The following is a 19,405-nucleotide window of genomic DNA, read 5'->3' as shown; positions in this document are numbered from 1 at the left end:
TTGAACAACAAGTATTATGCCACTTGTAGACATGTGGACATAACAATAAAAAAAGAAATCCCTGTGCCAGTGTGCCGTTAGACAGTTTCAATTGACGGTGGTGTTTGTGCAGGCATTTTCAGGGCAAATTAGCCATCTCTGTTCTCATTATCCTCCTAATTATGGTTCCCTGTCTCTGTGGCATAATCAACAATCAGCCACATCAGTTAATGGGAAGGCAGAAAAGAGCAGCAGTCAGATCAGCTGGGGAGCTAATATGACTACCCATCTCTGCATCGCTCATTTATTGCTTGAGACCAGAAGAAGATGGAGGAAAAAGGTGTGCAAACAGACATGAGTGTGAGAGAGAGAGAGGCAGACAGAGGGGAGGTAAGCAGGGGGTGGTGCTTGTCTAACAGCTGACCTCCCGGGACAAACTGGGGTACGACACGCCTGTGGTGAATTCACTCGTCACACTTGCCCTGCCCTGGGGCTGAGATATGACCATCTCTTTCCCTGTCCAAGCTGTCCGGCTGCGTCGCGTGCACGCTCTTAAAATCTTGGTTGTTTAAACACGAGGATGTCATAGCTCCCCTGTCAGCTCTCAGACAAACGGACACCTCTTCCTCCTCCTCTTCCTCCTCCTCTTCTTCCTCCTCTTTCATCGACTGTTCGACAGAGGCGCTGAGCAAATAGGATGAAGCGAAAAAGGGGGCAAGTCCAGCCCCATCCGCTTCACTGCTCTGCAACCAGCACATCGCGTGTTGTCCTGAACAACGCCACAGGCTAGCGCTTGGGATTTAAGCTCCAAACAGCTTCGTTTGAGCAGCAAATGATGGGACACATTATGAAACCAAATACAGCAAAACCGCTGCACGAAGATCCAAAAATGCTTAGATGCGTGCTATAATGGTGACACTTACAGCACTATGGCATTTTAACTGTATCAGACACAGTTTGAAATAGCTTGTAAACAGTGTTGCAGAATTCAGTGAGCATTCCCCTGATTTTTGGCAAAATGGAGTCATCCCTAAGCCATGTCCGTCTGATTTTGACAGGCAGGAAGTGGGTCAGCAGTGGAGGAAATTTGACATGGGTCTGTTCACACAAAGTTATCGTCTACACTCCACACACATGAAGAAGAGCGTGTAAGATTAGAGTGAAATTGTGTATTCTCTGGTTTACTGGTGTAAATATGAAAAACAGATTTTTTTATGTTGTGGAAGATGCAGTACCAAGTTATTCTTGGCATCAGCTGGCATTGATCTAAAGGCCATAAGCACTAGTATGTTTTGAAAGATGTGGGTTTTAAAATTAAGCAGCCCTCAACCAGCAGCAGGAGGGCCATAGGAAAACTGAAAGTACGTCAGTGTACAGTCTGAGGGAAAGTGGTGTTTTAGTATTTCCTGGAGAGGAAGCAAAGGACCAGTGGCAACATTTAAGTGGGTCCTGCATTATATCACTGTCACTGGGCCATTTCAGACTACACATAAGTATTAACTGGAAAAAACTCAGTATGCCTATATCTTTAAAGGTGTGGAGACAGAATAGAACATTGTCAAAGAGCTGCATCTCATTGCACTCCCCCCAAAAAAGAGATGACCTTGGCACAGAAGCAGAGGAAAAACAGATGAAGTTGTTTCTCATCCAAACTCTGTGTGTACCTTCAGGTCCCTGCACCACCTTGCAAGAGCTGAATACATTTAACGGAGAGAAGAGAACTGAGTGTTGTAATTTTAGTCATATCAGCTAATACCATATCCACCGCTTCAAAAGTAATAACTGTGAAGGCAGAGGAAATGCTGAGCACATCACCTCCGATTTAACTCCCACATGAAATATGAAGACTTTTCCAAAAGAAGCTGTAAGAGCAACAACCCACAAAGAAATAGACTGATTCTATGTTCTGTGTAAATGGCATTAAATCTTTCAAACACATGGGAGTAGAGTTGCCCGTGCTTCATATAAATTATGCTTTTGTTTGGAAATTAAATCTCATTTCAGCAGTCTGGATTGAGATTCATGGTGTATCAAAATACCTTATTTTCATCCACACACCATAACATGATTTGGACAATATGCATCTGCTGGAAAAGCAAATATGAAGGTTTAATATAACATTCTTACTGTTTACCTGCAGGCGGATAGCAAACCTGCTGTTGGGTCCGTTCTAAATTTGCAAGGAATTCCTGTGAATTTTTTTTTTTTTTTTTTTTTTTTGCAAAGATTTAATCAATATTCAGCGCTTGACATAGAAAGCTCTGGAGCCAGCCCTCTTACCTTCAGTGCAGTATCGACCTACATATCCAGTTTTGGAGCAGTCACAGTAGGTTTCTCCATCTGCCAGCGAGCAGATTCCACCATTCTCACAGGGGTTCTCTGTACATAGGCCCATCATCTCCAAGCGTACTTTCTGACTGTTGATGAGCGTGGGCAGCTTACTCCCATAACTGAGGTCTGTGATAATTCCCTTGAACGGTGGTACCTCACGGACAGAGGGCAGGGTGATGGCAGATGTGCGGATGTCCCCCGGGAGCCCTCCGAGGAAGAGGTCACTAACAATCTTCATGAACCGTCTCTGGGGTCGCACGTCTTCCGTCTTGGTCTGGCCGTCCACGGCCAAGCCAGTCCGCAAATTGTGCCTGTTGATGGCGGCAAAGTGCCAGCGGCTGTCATTGACCATCTTATCAGAGGTGATTGTGGTCTCGGCGCAGTCGATGCTGATGCGAAGCTGCAGCTTACCCTCGGATACAGTGAGAAGCAGAAAGTCGCAATAGCCGGCGTCGTCGAAGTAGAGCAGCAGGCCTTCAGATTCTGAAGTCTTGAACTGAAATGTCAGGTCACTTTTGGAGCTGGCGTCCCAGCGCAGGTAGCGAGCCCACTGACCTTCAGCGCCAGTAAACTCCAAGCCTACGCTCAGGCCCAGCACAGTACTTAGCAGCAAGAGGACATGACCAGGTAGGCTGTTGGAATTCATCGTAGAGAGTAACAGGATGTACCAGACGAGGGTTAGAACTGGGGATAGATCCTCAAAGTGATAAGAACATCTGATTCTGGATGTGGTCCAGGATTTATCTGCTGAACGTTATATTCCACATAGATAATTTTACAGTCAAGCGGAGAATACAATATCCGTTTCTTTTTTTTTTTTAGAGGCAGATCTAATGTTGATAATGGACGGAATCTAATCTTCTCAGCCAAGTCTATGCAGAGATATATGGAAAAATATCCAGTTTCCACACAAAGTGGACAGGTGAAAGTGGTGAGATGAAGGTGATCCTTAGTGTGTTTTGTCAGTGAATCAGAGCTGCATCTTGTGATTTTTCTTTGAGGCGACTTCCTGGATTGAAGCACATAACCTTCATCGTTGGTCCGGCTCCGTGCCCCATGGTTTAACCTCCAGCTCCAGACACACCTTTGACAGAACTGCAGAGAGAAAGCAGAGAATTTTAAGCAAAGGTTCAGGCTTTTAATTGCAAAAGGTGCTACATGCAAATTAAACAAATGATGTGGTTCAATGACTTGTAGGATGGAAAAATGGATACAAGATCATATGAATCTGATGCTATCTAATGCATTAGCTCTGCAACAAATAGGACATTTTTAGGCAGCAATTTGTAGTGTTGTTACATTATGTTAATATACATTAGTGTAATGAAGACAGTTCAAATTAAATGATATTTAAAACAGAAGAAAATAAGGCAGTGCAAGCTTTTGTGTCAACACGTTAAGTAAAATATACGGTCAAATAAACAATACCATCACTGTGAGTTTACATAGAGCTCCAAGAGGATATTGAAAGCACCACTCAATGCTGATCTGACTCTCCATGTGGCCAGTAAATACAACTAAATAACCTCTAATAACACCCATTAAAGGTTTACGAGCATTTTATGCAGGGTTCTATTTCTACCAATTACCCATTTTATTTGAGGATCAACTCAAATAATCATTTGGAGTTTTAAAGCCTTGATTTAAGAGATAAATTCCCTGATAGCGGTGGCACAACGGAAGTTTCATGGGGGGAAAGAACGTAGGCTGTTGTTGCTGATGCTGTGATGAGTGAAAATCCATTGAGGTGAGCCAGAACATGTGTTGAGCCTCAAACATTAGCCTGCTATCTGTAAGGCTCTGCTGGGATCCTGATAAATATGACTAATTATCCACCGCCACTCTCTCTCTCTCATTTGCATGTCTTTGGGGGATTACAATCATAAACAGCTATTCAGAAAGATGTTAGGATGGTACCACTTCATATGCGGATCCCGTCACTATTAACATTTTTTGAATTTTCTTCCAGTGAATACATATTAAAATTATTTCCATTACTGAAACTGGGTTGACACTGGTATGGAATATTAACTGGCTCGCTGGCCCTTGCTTGCTACACCTGCACTCATTCAGTCCTGTTGAAATTTGCTCAGCAGAGCTAGAAATGATTCACATGGCGAAACCTTATATGTGTGTGTACTCTTCCAGCCCTTTGCCCTTGCAATTGTTTTGGCAGTGGGCTGCCCACCAGACAAACGCATTGTCCAATCATGACAGTAGCACAGAACCATGCAACACAATAGGGCCTTTAACCACCTGCCCTGAATAGTTAATCTTGCTGCAGCAGGCGAGCTATTGAATTCTAGTAACTGATACCTATGCTAATGCACTGTGTGTGCACGCATGTGTGTCCCTGTGCAGTAGTGTGCATGCGTGTCTCTCTGACAACACCGGCTTGCCTGGCTGGATCATTGTCTTTGTCTTAAAAGTGACTCGGTGAGACAGCAGAGAGGTTAAAAGGTTCTGTGTGATGAAAATAACCCTGAACGCAGCTGTGTCAATCCAACCTACTACCTCACGTTATAGAAGCGTGCTATGTGCTGTGTGTGTCCTTTTAATAAGCAAAGCTTGATATGCCCATGAAACCTGAGACTCCATTGTCCTATGAAAATTGGCTGGCTTCTATTCAATTAACACGAGTTATTGTGTGTATTGGCTAACTGAGGCATCAGGTGTCCCTGTGAGCCATAGATGTGACAAGGAATGCTAACAATGCTAACATGTTCTCTGTCAGTTAACTAAGGCACTAATGGGGGCTTCTTTCCTCCACAGCTGCAGTAATGTCATTTAACCCTAAATACATTTCAAATTAGGCAGTGACGCTGGGTCATATTCAATTGCTTGATATTTGCAGTGGTGGGGGAAGCACGGAGATCTTTTACTAGTGTAAAAGGAGCAACACAACAGTGCAGAAATACTCTATTAAAAATAAAGAACAAAAGTATTAGCATAAAAAAAATATACGATACATACATTTTTTTATGTTGTATGTCTTCTATGTCCTTATTTTAATGTTATGGACTCTCTTGTGAGTCTGAAAAATGACTTTGTATACTGCTGGGTAGCTTAATCTATATGAATACACCATGATTTTTTGATTATATTTTCTATTAATGAGCAGAATATGTAGAATATGTAAAGTAACTCGCAACAAAAGCTATCAGCTTAATTGTAGTAAATGTATTTTCTACCTCTAGACATTTGACAGACTTATAGCTCAAGCAGGTGCCCATACCTCAAATTTCTTACTTTTGGTCTACCAAACTGTCTGGAACTGTCTACCTACTAGCTGGCCTGTAGGCTAAGCTAAAAGGGGCTAATGAGGTAAAATGTCAAATTTCACACTAATACTTATTCTCACAGGCTTGTAATGAAATAATCTTTTAGCTAACCCTTTTACCTCAAGCTGTACTTTATTATATTACTTGAGTACATGTACTTTTCACCACTGGACATTTAGCAAACTTGAAGCCCCATGAGGTGCTCATACCCTCAAATATCTATCAAATTTCACACGTAGCCTACATTTTACCTGACATGCTTGTAATGAAATATATCCTTGAGCTAACCCATTGTACCTCAAAGCTGTACTTTAGGACAGTACTTCAGTAAATGTACTTTGTACTAGTGGACATTTGACAAACTTGAAGCTCTACTAGGTGCCCATATCCTCAAATATCTTATGGTGCGTTCCAGGCAACCCGTAACTCGTGCGTTCACAACCTTCTACCCGTGAAAGTGCACTGGAACGGCAGTCAAACCCGTAACTTCCCACCCGTGAGCTCGTACCAGATCAATGTACTCCCAGTTACGCTTTCTGACGTCACACAGCCCTCTAAACCAATTACCTTACTCCTCTAAATAACAGTGGCAGCCCTATGGATGCGGTGTTTTAGCAGGTGATACATGGTGAGAAATAGACATAAAATAACCCTGATGTTAACGCATTATTGGCAGCCGCTCTAACAGCTGGTTTCCAGTGCAAGAATAATCAATACAAAATATGTTTCCAAACACACAGATAACGTAAAATAAAAAGTATAATAGCATCTGTGACCTTATGCGCCGTTTCTCCTCCTCCGTTTCACTCAAATGAGCAAGGAGCAGGCACCTTTGGCGATAGCAATAATGGGGAAGCACAAACAAATGGTTGGCCATGTTCAACGTTAAACAGGAAGTAACTGGCAGTTTGCCGTAACTTTCCTGGAACGCTACAAAGTCGTAACTCGTGACTTGAAGTCGTGACTTACGAGTTCAAAAGCCTGCCTGGAACGCACCATTATTTACTGTCAAAACAGACCATCTCCTAGCTACCCTATAGGCTAAGCTAATTGAGGCTAATGTGGTGAATAGTCAAATTTCACACTAAGACATTCCCTCACAGGCTTGTACCAAAATATTTGCTTCTGCTAACCCCTTAGTACCTCAAATCTGTACTTTAGTACAGTACATGAGTAAGGTTACTCCCTACCACTAGACATTTGACAAACTTGAAACTCTATCAGGAGTCCACACCTCAAATATCTTACGTACTATAAACTCTCCACCTGCTAGCTAGCGAGTAGGCTAAGCTAAATTAAGCTAATGTGGTGAAAAGTCAAATTTTACACCAACACTTTACCTCACAGTCTCATAATGACACAAGCCCTTCAGCTAACCCCACATACCTTAAAGTTGTACTTAAGTACAGTACCTGAGTAAATGTACTTAGTTACTTTCCCCCACTGGACATTTGCAAAACGTAAAGCCCTATCCTATGCCAATGCTCTGAAATATCTTAAAACTCTCCACCTGCTAGCTAGCCTATAGGCTAAGCTAAATGAGGCTAATGTGTTGAAAAGTCACAGTTCACACCAACACTTTTACCACTGGCTTGTTATGTCCCTTAGCTAACCCCTTGTACCTCAAAGCTGTACTTTAGTATATTACTTGAGTAAATATACTTTCCACCACAGGACATTAGATGAATGTAAAGCCCCATCAGGTGCGCATACCCTGAAATATCTTACTGACTGTAAAACTGCCCACCTGCTAGCTAGCCTATAGGCTAAGCTAAAAGAGACTAATGTGGTGTAAAGTCAAATTTCACACCAACATTTGCCCTTCAGCTAACCTCTCGTACCTACTTGAATAAATGTACTTAGTTACTTTCCAACAATGGACATTTTACAAACTTTAAGCTTGAGCAGGTGCCCATACTTTCAAATACCTCACTGACTGTCAAAACTCCACCTGCTAGCTAGCCTGTAGGCTAAGCTAACTGTGGCTAATGCGGTGTAAAGCCAAATTTCACACCAACACTCTCCCTCACAGGCTTGTTATAAAACATGCCCTTCAGCTAACCCCATGCGTGATAGCACCCTCAGTAGTCAGCTCTCTGGGGGGCACAAAAATCAAATTAAGAAGCTATTTTTGGCTACTTCGAGAAGCACACGTGTGTTTAACTAGCATAAACAGAGACTTGTTTCCCTCTGGTTATTAAAACAAATAAGCCACGCCTCTCACAATGGACAGGTGTATCTACCTTGACATCCTCAGCAGTAACGTCAGTTAGCCTCTTGTTCTTGATAGAGTTATAAGTATGCTAGAATAAGCACATATTTTCCGGGATATACATATACCTTTAATTATTAAATAGAGCAGGATATGAGATGACCTGCACGGGCTGCCGTCACTGACTGGCCATAAATGATGCATCGATGCATCCAGCTTCGGTGCTGCAGAGTTATTGACATGTTGTGTAATATAGCCGAGCCCCCATCACGCGCTGGAGACCCTCCATCCCCCGCTGTGCTCCCTGTCTATCACAAGGCTCAGCCCGGGAGGGACGATTTAATCCGACATCAGTCACAGCAGACAGGAGGACACTTCTTTGGGGACCGTGTCCGGACCTGCTGGTCTACTGGTTAGACAAAGTGAGGTTCAGGGACCACCTGGGGGCGTTTGGGGGGCACTAGGCGGTCACCAGCAGAAAGCAATTATTGCAAATTCCAGCATTGCAATCGACAATCAGAAAATATGCTTATTGATCACGTGTAGTAATGTATATCTCTTAATTATGTGAAATACACAAATCCAAATCAGATGGTTCATCAGGGCAAATCAAACTTATTTAAGGGTGCTACACATGAATAGGCAGTAAGGTAATTTAACTGCACAAACTTCACTCCAGCAGCACAATGTGTCGCCACCAGGCCTGTATCGTCATCACCTACAAATTAATTACTTCTGTCTGTTACCTACTGAACATCTGTGCAAAAATCAGACACTAAAGAAACAGTCTCGCATTTAACCATATATGCAAAAAAGATTAGCAAATGCTTACATTGTAACAGCAGAATTATGCAATTCTATATGCATTAAATTTGTTATATAGCTCTTAATGTCTAGAAAATAAAGGTCTGCAGGAGTACACTGTCAACACTGCAGTGAGGATATAAACACACTGTAAGTTGCTGCATTAATATTAAATTATAGTGATATACAGTCTCTATTGAAGCCACGTTGGATCTGTCACATGCTTTCACAAAATGAGTGCAATACCCAACGTTGGAATGGATCATAGGCTCATTTTGATCAGTTTGCGGTATATTTAAAAGCTTTAACTGGGAATAAAAGCGCGTAAAACCGAGCAGAAATCCGACCCGCAGCCCTGCACCGATGAATAAAACAGCGGGCAACATTTTCCAGCAGCGCTCCAGCTTTCCCTCTGCTCCTCGCACGGTGGCAGTCTGACTGTTGCTCAGGGCTTCCCAAGCCCTTGCTTTGGAAATTACGAAGCCTAATGTGATCAGGAGTGGGCTTTATGATTGCGAGAAATCATTTGTAAATCATGAGAAGTTCTGGTAGTTTCTGGTTTGGTGCTGAGGCTGGTGCAGGGAGCTGAGCCCCCCGTGAGAGACGCGATCCAGGGAGCTGAAACTTTCCGTCTCAACGCGCCTCGCTCGTTCACCACAAATATATTTGTCACGATTTCAGCACTGATAACTCAACGTGGTCTCCTGAGATGTGGTTTTCTCCCCGCACACAAATCAGCCCCTTTTATGTGGTTAAACTGCGGGTAGAGCTTTAAAACTAACCAGCCAAATCATCCCGTTGCGCTTAAATCCACATCTCAGCCCCAAAGTCAGCAATCAGATTCACAGAAAAGGGAAATTCTTGCAGAAAAACTTCAGAATCCTACAACGTAAGTACAATCACAGAAACATTTATGTATAAAGGATAAATTAAAAACACACACACATCCCAGTTTTAATCTGCTCCTACCTTTTCGCGCAGAGAGACGACTCCGGACGGATAAAACCAATAAATAAATGGAGCAAATTAGAACAATCCAGAGCTAAATTCCATTCAGAAAGCGCAGTATTTTAAATGATAGTGTGCCCGGGGCTGCGTGATGCTGATGCTGGTGACGAGGAGGTTATTATAAGTGAGGCGCGGTGGAGGAAAGGCAGCGGTCCTCCTTCCCCCGGCTCAGTGAACGCGCATCTCTCAGCTCGGCTCACTCAGCGCAACTGATGATGGGCCCCTGAATTTCTCCCACACTGACGCTCTGACCCGCCTTCTGCACAGCACTCTGCACAGTGGGCAAAGAATCATTCAAACAGGAGAGAGAGTACAGGGGAGAACAGCCCCTCGGGACAGATAACTAATAATGAAACTATTTATTCTTAGATAGGCTTGTATATGTAGTTTGCTGTAATAAACTATTTGCGCGCAGGAGTTACGGCCAGGACGGAGCGCACAGGGCGCGCAGAGCGCATGCACACCGAGTGCCCACTGCATGACAGTGAATTTATATACATTTGCACAGCCGTAACTGTGCCTGCGGTCTGACAGCTTTGTGTGGTTTCCCTCGTTTGGCTGTGGCTGACAGCATAGATCTACAGTGTCACGGGTTTAAAGGTGAACACTGACCGAGTGGAGAAGGTTTAAGGCTGAGGTTGTTAACTGCCTCTGGTTAATCTGGAATTTTAGCTACAGTAGCTTCCAAAAATTACTAAATGAGAGTGAAAATGTGGCTTGTTTTACTGTGAAATTTCTGATATGTTATAGCTGAGTGTGCATCAGTGGTTCAGCACTAACTGGGTAAGACACACAGCTCCAGCTCAGTCCAGGGTTCTGAACCTTGGACAGCAGCACCCAGGAATCCTGCATATGGCCCCAGCACTTCAAAATGTTCTGGTGCATTTTATTGTACAGGCTGGTACATTACTGTATATCAGGGGTGTCAAATATATGGCACAGGGGCCAGAATCAGTCCACCAAATGGTTCAATCCGGCCCACTGGATGACCGTTCACCTAATATTGATGCACTTGTGAAGACTAAGGCTGCTCTAAGACCTAGAGTCGTCTCCTTTGGTCTGAATCAGGGACTCATGTTGTTCCAAAGTTGTATAATTGCCTAGAGTTGGTTCATGTTCTCACGGCAGCATTTACAAGCGGACCAGATCAAATGCCTTGTGTGAGAAAGCTGCTCTTGATTGGTCAGAATTTCCATATGGGAAAAATCCAGGAAGTAAACAAAACGTTGAAGAAGAGTACACTTGGACTTTGGTGTGGTGATGCGGGCATAATGTAACATGTAATGACACTCAGAATGCTTACATGCACAGTGAAGTGGAGCTACAGTTACAGCTGGACGAGGACATTTAACTGGACCACTGTCCTTGTCCCAGTATACAATCACGGGAGGGGAATCGATTTATTGACCCAAGTATGTCCGACTCCTCTACGATAGGTGGAGATATGCCCCCTTTCAGCTTGTTAGTGTTGGACCTTTTTCCTGTTGAACTATTACATCACAGACCAAACAAGTTAGCTATGGTTAGCTAGAAGCTAACTGGTACCATGGTGGACAACTTTACAGCTCTGTACATTTGGACCATCCAAAAAAGTCACGGCTCTGGATGTAGATTTCTCCATGTTGTTACCGGCTTCTTCTTCTGTTACACATTTAAAGCTGTTGGACTTCTGGGTCAAAGCACGGGGCAGAAACTGTGGAGCATGCACTCAACGTACTGAGTGAGTAGCAGACTGACTGAAATAAATTGAAACATGTTCAGTTATTTTCTCTTGTAAATAAATTAATGTTTTCAGAATGTACTTCTTTATACTGAGAGAAAGGGACAAATCTGTAGGTGTTGTTATTTATATATTATTATGCAATGGTTCTACTGGTCTGACCCACTTGAGATCAAATTGGATTGTGTGGCCTTTGAGCTAAAATGAGTTTGACATCCCTGCTGTATATCATACAACTGAACATGGACTCTTGTTGGTGGGCTAACACATTTCCTTTCTTGTTTTCACTAGCACATCTACTGCGGCAGCTGGTAATGATGATGATGATGATCTTAAACTGGGCCATAACATACAGTCTAAACTACTGTAGATTTTTATACATGCCATTTATGCTGTGTCAGAAAATGGAGAAATGAAATGACACCCAGGTGTGGCCAATACAGCTAATGATGCAGAACCTGTGTGTTTGTTGAGGTGAAATGTCTCCTCATTCTCTCCTGCTGTTCACCATCATCCATCATATAGCATTATTTTTACCCGACCACTTCTTCTACAGGTAACCTTCTGCTGCTGGTGATGGTGAGTGTTCTTGCTGTTACATAATAGTAATCGAACAAGAGTGTTTACAAAGTGCTACAGGAAGAAGACACAAAACAAGAGCAACTTAATAAAATGCATAATGAGAAGATTACAGAGACACGAAAACATATTTAGAAGATTAAATAGATTTGTTAAATTTAGCAAGATATAAGACAGTATAAAAACAACAGACTTGAAAATTATGAGGATTAAAAACAGCTGCATCAAAGCAACATTCAGCATATCTAAGATCTGCAGGCAGGGTGTTGAAGAAGTGCTATGGGACCTTTAGGGCTGAGTCTAGACTCAGTCACAGCCTGAGGGTCCTGACCTGATCTCTGACATACAGGGACCTGATAGGTCTCCATAACTCTGGGCATCAGACCAAGTTTAAACATGATACGTGCTTGCAACCAGTGGCCAGTTGCTATATCTGGAGATACGCTGACTCTCTGTCTTTGGCACCATTTCAAATCCTTGCTGATGCATTGAGCAAGAGCTCGCAGTGTAAGTGTGACTTCTGACTGAGGCAAGACTAGAGGGAGATGAGAAGAAAAGCATCAATGACCTGCTCTTGCTCTGTGAAGAATAAAACATGGACAGACCACTGAGACCAGAAGAATTCTGGAGGTAGTACAGCAACAGGAAAAAAAGTTTATTTACAATTGTGTCATGAACATGAGATGATCTGATACATACAAAAAAATATGTGCAAGGCGGTCCCTAAAGGCCCCGTGCACCAAAGACACATTTTCAGGTGTTTTGGCAGATGATGATGATGAGACAGTTTTCAGGACTATATGAGCACACATATAAGAACATGCTCACTGGATTACTCCTTGTGTTACTTTTAATAGAGTGTTTTGGACTGTTATAACATTTTATGTACTAAGAATAAATAATGTACAGAGCATTACCTTAGCTCACCTTAAGAAGAGGTCTAACTAAAGACATGCATGTTCTTTGCTGGTATTTCAAAGCAGAAAACATGAAGACAGAAAAAAGGACTGGGCCTAAAACACAGCATGAGGGACTCCACAGACTCTGGTCTAATATTTGCGTGTTAAAAACATGATTAAACTGTCCTAAAAATATATTTCTTTTATTTCATAATGATTACAGTCACTATTACTGCTTCAACTACTTTTACTAGTGTGAGTAGATTGATAAACTGTGCAGAAAACAATCTAGACGGTAGACAGCAAAACATTACAGCTTGGCACAAATTTGACCATTTGATATAAAAAATATGATGATAGTAATGGTGGCATTAATAAAATGTCAACCTCTTTGTCTGTTTGTAGAGTCTGATGTTAGGGTAGATTTGTGGGTCACTGCTGACTAGTTATGGAAACACAATATGGCCAAAAGTACCATAGATATGTGTCACCATATCTGAATGTGCAAAAACATTTTGTACGAATACATTCACACATGTGAATGTGTAAAAATGTTTTGTTAAAACTAATTGAAAATTTGAATGTGTAAAAATCATCTGAACAAACAGTTCCCAATGGCAGTTTCCCAACTATGTTTTTGGGTGTAAAAAGGTCACACAGAACTTAGTTGTTTAAAGCTGTTATTCACATCTACAAGTATAAATTAAACCTGTGAGTACAATTACTTCTGTCCCACCTTCGACTCATTTTCTGTTGAACAACCAGTAGGGATGCTCAGAAATCATATCACGATACATAATACATATCCAATCATGAATATCAATTGATCATCTAACCACAGAGCTAGGGGGGCAAGACTTCATTGCTATAAGTCTTTGGCTACAACCAAACTGGGCTTTGTGCTGGCAGACTTCAGGGTACTACAGACTAGGTCTGCAAGACTTTACTGGTCACTTAGTCACAGTAAAAAAAAAAAATTAAAAAAAAAATTAAAAAAAGGGGAAAAAACGTGGCCTCTATTAGGAGCTGCACCTTGCACCTGCAGCTGCACAGGAGTCAGGTTAATTTCCAGGGCTGGTACCTGCGGTTATTCCACAGGCTAGTTAATAACATGTCGGGCAGGAAATCCAAAGTGTGGGATCATTTTGAGAAGGTGAAGGACGAACCCAAGGTGATATGTAAACTCATCTTCATTGGTCGACTACAAACATGACGTATCATCTGAAACATGGAAGTAGCTACATGCCCATTAGCCCACAGCGTCATTAACAGGCGGCTCGCTCAGTGTGTGACGTGCACTTGGAGATAAAATATAGGCCTATATTAATGAAGGTTCATTAGTACGGTTTGTATTTCTCTGTAATGTAGCACAGTGTTAACAATGTTACTGATACTATTCTTTCTCACACCTTCAACTCAAACCACCAAAATATATCTTTTAATCATTACATTCATATCAGAAACATGCGGGAGACTGGTCAACTAATGGCCCTAAATGATGACTATTGGTCGACTTGGAATATTCTTAGTTGGAGCAGCGCTACAACAGACACTAATGGAAGGTCTACTTCTGTGAACATGACAGCTACAGTGCCTAGAAAATACCAATATGGGGCACTGTATTTGAAAAAATTACTGTGTATCAGATAACACCTCAGTGGGCTGGTTGTCAGCAACAGTGCTGGGTCTAACCTGTGTAATGGCAGCAACCGAAAATTTGCTGATCCAACAGGGAGTCGGGGCAGTTCGGGGTCAGAACGCTGGCACTGGAGTTTGCGCTGGCTGAATTCGGGCTGCTACAGATGCTAACTGAAGATCTGTCTACGGAGCTTCTGTCCACTGTATTCCCAGCAAAGCAGTCTCTGAGTGGTAGAGAGTGATGTGAAGGGAGCGCTAGCTATCTAATTTTTGTTTCCTGTGTGATCTGATATTTTTTTACACATTCAAACATTTGAATTAATTTTATGAAAGCATTTCTATACATTCACACATTTGAATGTAGCCATACAAAATGTTTTCACACAATCAGATGTATCAATATACAGGTACAATAGCCTGGTTTTCACCCTGACTATAACCAACTAGTAAGCCCTTAACTGAATCCTGATAAATATGGTATTTTTTATAATCAGTTCAAAAAGATATTGTAAGATATAACCTGAGCTCAAGGGTTTCTCTATAGCAAGTGCAGCAGGTTGGTCTAAATTGGGTATTTTTCCTCCTTAAACCCACCTGCACAACATGAACCAATGTTTCTTCTTTAATCTGAATTAGTGTCAGAATTAAGTGTTTCACGCTGACTATTTCACATTGCCAATGCATCACCTGGGCCATCCATGGGTTTGATATTGAAGCTAATCCAGTGACATTGTAACTAGGTCTTAGGGGCTAATTAAAACGCAAGAGTGATGAGAAGATCAGCAGCTTTCTCTAATGAGCAATAGCAGAGAGAGAGAGACAGACAGAGAAGAGGAGGAGTGAGACAGAGAGCTCCATCTCTGGAGAAAAAAAGAGTGTTACATGCGCACAAACACTGATGACCCTGATGTCCGACCTTCACAACCTCAACAAAAATGCATGCACACACCATGACAAACAAGAATATTTCTACCACAAGAAAAATCACCAGAATCAAAGACAATAATGCCCCAAGCACACTTGCTCTCGCACACAAGGTTTTCTACCCTCCTTTCCTCTGTACTAAAAGGCATAATAAATGAATTATTACCCTTTGATAACATCTTCAAACTGAATTCAACACAAGCTTCTGGTTTACTTTAATAACACCCCAGCTACTTGTTCTGTAATCATGAAATGAATTTGCAGCTGCCACAACAAATGTTGTGATATTTACAATGTAGTATATGGCATGAGGCAAAACCTATATAAATCATGTATGAAGCATATTCCTGCTTCATACAGGGCAGCTTGGGACCAGGCTTAGTCATCATGCAGAGGAACTGTGTGCAGCAGTTGCATCGTATTGCTGTAACATCCAAGACATGACAGGTTGACCAGCAGGGGTTTCTCACCAGTTAAACATGTCGCATGTACATGTGTGATTTTATCTCTCAGTGGCGTCTTCCTCTCCATCACAGTATTTCCATTTCCCTGCTATTCAGTTTTTACACTTTCATGTCCTTATTGCTATTTTCTATTTTCTAAATCATAACCAGGCATGCAGGCATGTCAGACTTGTGTTTTTGCCACATGTTGAAGCAACACAAGAGCTAAACTTTACGGAATGGTCTGAAAAGTTTGTTTGGCTACTGGCTTATCTACATGTCATTACCTAACTTTACTTCCATAGCCAGGTATTCCTCACTAACTAACTAACAGACAAACACAGTTAGAAACTAGCTGGTGAACATAGCAGAGCATTTAGTAGCTACACACACAAATATTTCCCTCAGGAGTTGGTGGAGACCAAAAACAGAGACAAAAGGAGAGTGGATGATGGAGTTACATTCACCGGGTAACCAAAAACACTTATTCTAATAAATGATAATGTTGCTTGTAAAATGCTAGATATGTAGATACACTAATAAGTTTGACATTTTTAATTTAAGGTGATGATATGTAAATGCTACTACCCCCAAAGTGGACCTGCTATTACAGGTCTAAAACACATGAAATACAGGGGCTAACTTGCTAGCTAACCCTGTCTCTTTATGTTCATGTCTTCAACATGGATCATCAGCTGGTGAGGATGCTGATCTTTTGCCTGGTACATGAAGCTTTGGCCTCAGTCTGTTAGCTCCCCTTAGACCCCTTTTACAGGATTCTCATTGTAATACGAGTCAACTCCAAATAATATAATACCTGCCAGAGGTGGCATTTCAACCAATTCAAGGAGCTCACGTTAGCTTAATTAGCCAGCTAGCCACAGTCATGGATGTATAAAGAGAATTGGATACAGAGCGGTGCTCCATTTATTCTAATGAAAGTTGCTCACCAGTGCATGAAGGCAAAAATATTCAACTGCCACAAATAAAATTACCCAAATGATGACACTGCTTCAAAAACTGTACGGCCCGGTGTTCTGGTTTAGCGTTCCGTTAACTTGAATGGGGATAAAATGATTCAATCATGCTGCTCTCAGTATTACTTTTTCCAGTAAGGAGTAGTGTAACGAATTACCAATAAAATTTTAGTAATAATATGACAGTTACCCCCAAACCAAACAACTCGTTACCACGTTACTTTTGTTATCACATCCGACTGACTTGAAATACAATCGTCATATTGTGCAGGCAGGCCACCAAGCTGCAAGCTAATTTGGAAGATGGAAACGCTTATGTTAAGTGGCTGTAAATATTCCCATTACTTTCATTTTTTGGGTGGAAAGATGACAAGAACACTGTTGCTGCAGGTTGTTGTACTAAAACTCTTTCATCTGCGAAAAACAGGTCCTCAAACCTCCAGTCTAAAACACCTCGGCTATTACGACCAACAGCACAATAACATGAAGCTCCAGGAAATACACCCCACTGGCTAAACAACCACAACTGGAGCTTAATCATGGGCAGCTGCAGCTACAAAACAGTGATGAAGCTTTTGGTTGGATATGTGGTGAGTGAAATGTTGCTCCATGAGTGACTCTCCATCTTTCAGGCAGAGCCTCAAAAAAAAACATTTGCAAGTGATCTAGCCTCAGCTACACTTACTGGTGATTACCCTGACATTCACACAGAGGCACAATTTAATTTTGGGAAGACAGGCCTACGCAACTAACAGTTTCATGGGGTGTAATGGATAAACGAGAAGTGTAGCAAAGCAGGGAGTAACAAATTATCCACAAATTTACAGATGTTTCTTTGACTATGGAAATCTGTGGGGAAGAAAGCCTTTTTTGGTAACAAGGGCTCCCGTGACGGTGTAATTACACTGTTTGGCCACTATGAAAATTGGCCTCAAAGCTTGGAGCAGTTCCTGTGGGCCTGGCGACAGCTGATAAACTCTGTGAGCGACACTTGTCATGTTAGACGCTAGAAATGTTGAGCCCACTTTTCTTAGAAATGTAGTGTCCATTGTTTCAGCAATTACAATTGTCAAGTGGTTAATCTGTTTTCATTTATGTGCTGTACGAAAACAGAAAGCTTGACAGATGTACAGTAGCAGCACTCAATGGGGGAGGGGCTTAGCGGATGGTCATTCCACTTTTCCATAATCCTGCCTCTCTGTCTTTCTCCTGTAGCCACTATTTTTTTTCCTGGTTTATTTTGTAGACACTGAAAAGGAGGATCCTCTCTCTCTCTCTCACACACACACACACACACACACTGGCACACACAATCATTCATTCCTCAAGAAACCGCAGACTCTTCAGTTGCAGAGCTTTTACTGTCCAGCACTCTTGCTAGATCAGTGGCCTCGTGGCTCCACTGTCTGCCCCAATAGTGGGAGGTTTGGAGTGGAGTTTGATCTGCAGCTGACTCCTCTCTGCATGATACCAACTGCAGTTCTGTACAAAGGAGTGTGCTAAGCCTCCACTCACCACAGATACAGCACATGAGCTACTAACCTATTAGCCTTCAGTTTGAACAAGGCTTATACTTAAAACCACGGATAGATGACACTCTGCCACCATATGTGTGTACGCTTACTATGTGCACTGCAAATATCCATTATCTCCACCGATGTCCTCATTGTGGTATTAGTCATTTAATCACAGTGGCTCTGCATTCACAAACTGTCATGTTTCTCTGTGAGGTGCGGCATGCGAGTCTGTGTTTAAACATCTCTTCTTTTTTTTTTTTTTTTGTCAAGAAAAAATCTGGTCATTACAAAAGCTGTTAAATAAAGCGTGTCAAAGAAGACAGGCATCCAAGACAGCAGACGCACACTACAAAATACAGCCTATGAGAAGCAATTGTTCTTTTCAGTTACACTTTTTTGTATCAAGGCTTTGAACCTGCTCTCACAGGGAAGTTCAATAAGCTGCAGATTGTTCTAAAGATTTTTCCATGACTAGGGTGCAGAATCAGAAAAGGCCGTTTTACAAATCCCTGTTACCTGGAGCAGCAGCCGTGAAGTCAAATGAGAGTCATAATACTGTAGACGCTGGTTTAGGTGAAACAGGATGGTATATTGACACGGGTAAAGTTTATCCAATAAGCTTTGTGAGATTAAATACATTCGTCTTGTGGGCTTATGATGGCGAGGCCGTGGGTAGAGAGTACTGTAAATAAATAGGACAGCGAGTCACTTGTAAATCATAGAGAACAAGAAGTACGCAAAGAAATACTGTTACTGCTTAAAAAGAGTTGCTTATGTTAGAATATTTGTGACTATTAGATTAAAAAAAAATAAATGTTTTAAAGTTAAATATAAAGTTACAGCTAGGAGACAGTTAGCTTAGCTTAGCATGAGGACTGGAAGCAGGGGTCTGCTAGCCTGGCTCTGTATGAAAGTAGCAAAATATGCTTACCAGCACCTCCAGAGCTCACTAATTAACACGTTACATCCATAAACTGTAGGAAATAATGGACACAGTCACCATTGAAACCTCTAATTTGGCATTTTGGTTACTGCTATCTTGGATTTCTGGAGCCAGAAGTGACCATATTTGGATGAGAAGGTGAAAGCAACC

General features: G+C 41.9%; 1 protein-coding gene across 14 annotated transcripts in view; it reads right to left on the bottom strand.

The window, feature by feature from the left end:
- The window catches only part of LOC125897056 (neurexin-3b), a 566,367-nt gene that overhangs the window by 421,055 nt on the left and 125,907 nt on the right, over positions 1-19,405 (bottom strand). For 13 of the 14 annotated variants that reach the window (XR_007450378.1, XR_007450379.1, XM_049590087.1 and 10 more), the window contains exons 1-2: positions 9,577-9,865; positions 2,260-3,405 (exon numbers count right to left, since the gene is read on the bottom strand). Coding sequence is in view for 12 of the 14 variants with exons in the window: in XM_049590087.1 (XP_049446044.1) it covers positions 2,260-2,956 (697 nt within the window). In the remaining 2 variants the exon portion in view is untranslated. Of the gene's footprint in view, positions 1-2,259; positions 3,406-9,576; positions 9,866-19,405 lie in introns of those variants that run through there. The other variant, XM_049590088.1, reaches the window with a different exon arrangement.

Source organism: Epinephelus fuscoguttatus, linkage group LG11, assembly GCF_011397635.1.
Source record: "Epinephelus fuscoguttatus linkage group LG11, E.fuscoguttatus.final_Chr_v1".
In the NCBI taxonomy this organism is placed as follows: Eukaryota; Metazoa; Chordata; class Actinopteri; order Perciformes; family Serranidae; genus Epinephelus; species Epinephelus fuscoguttatus.
Note: the sequence above shows the minus strand (reverse complement) of the source record. Positions and strands in the feature narration are given on the sequence as shown.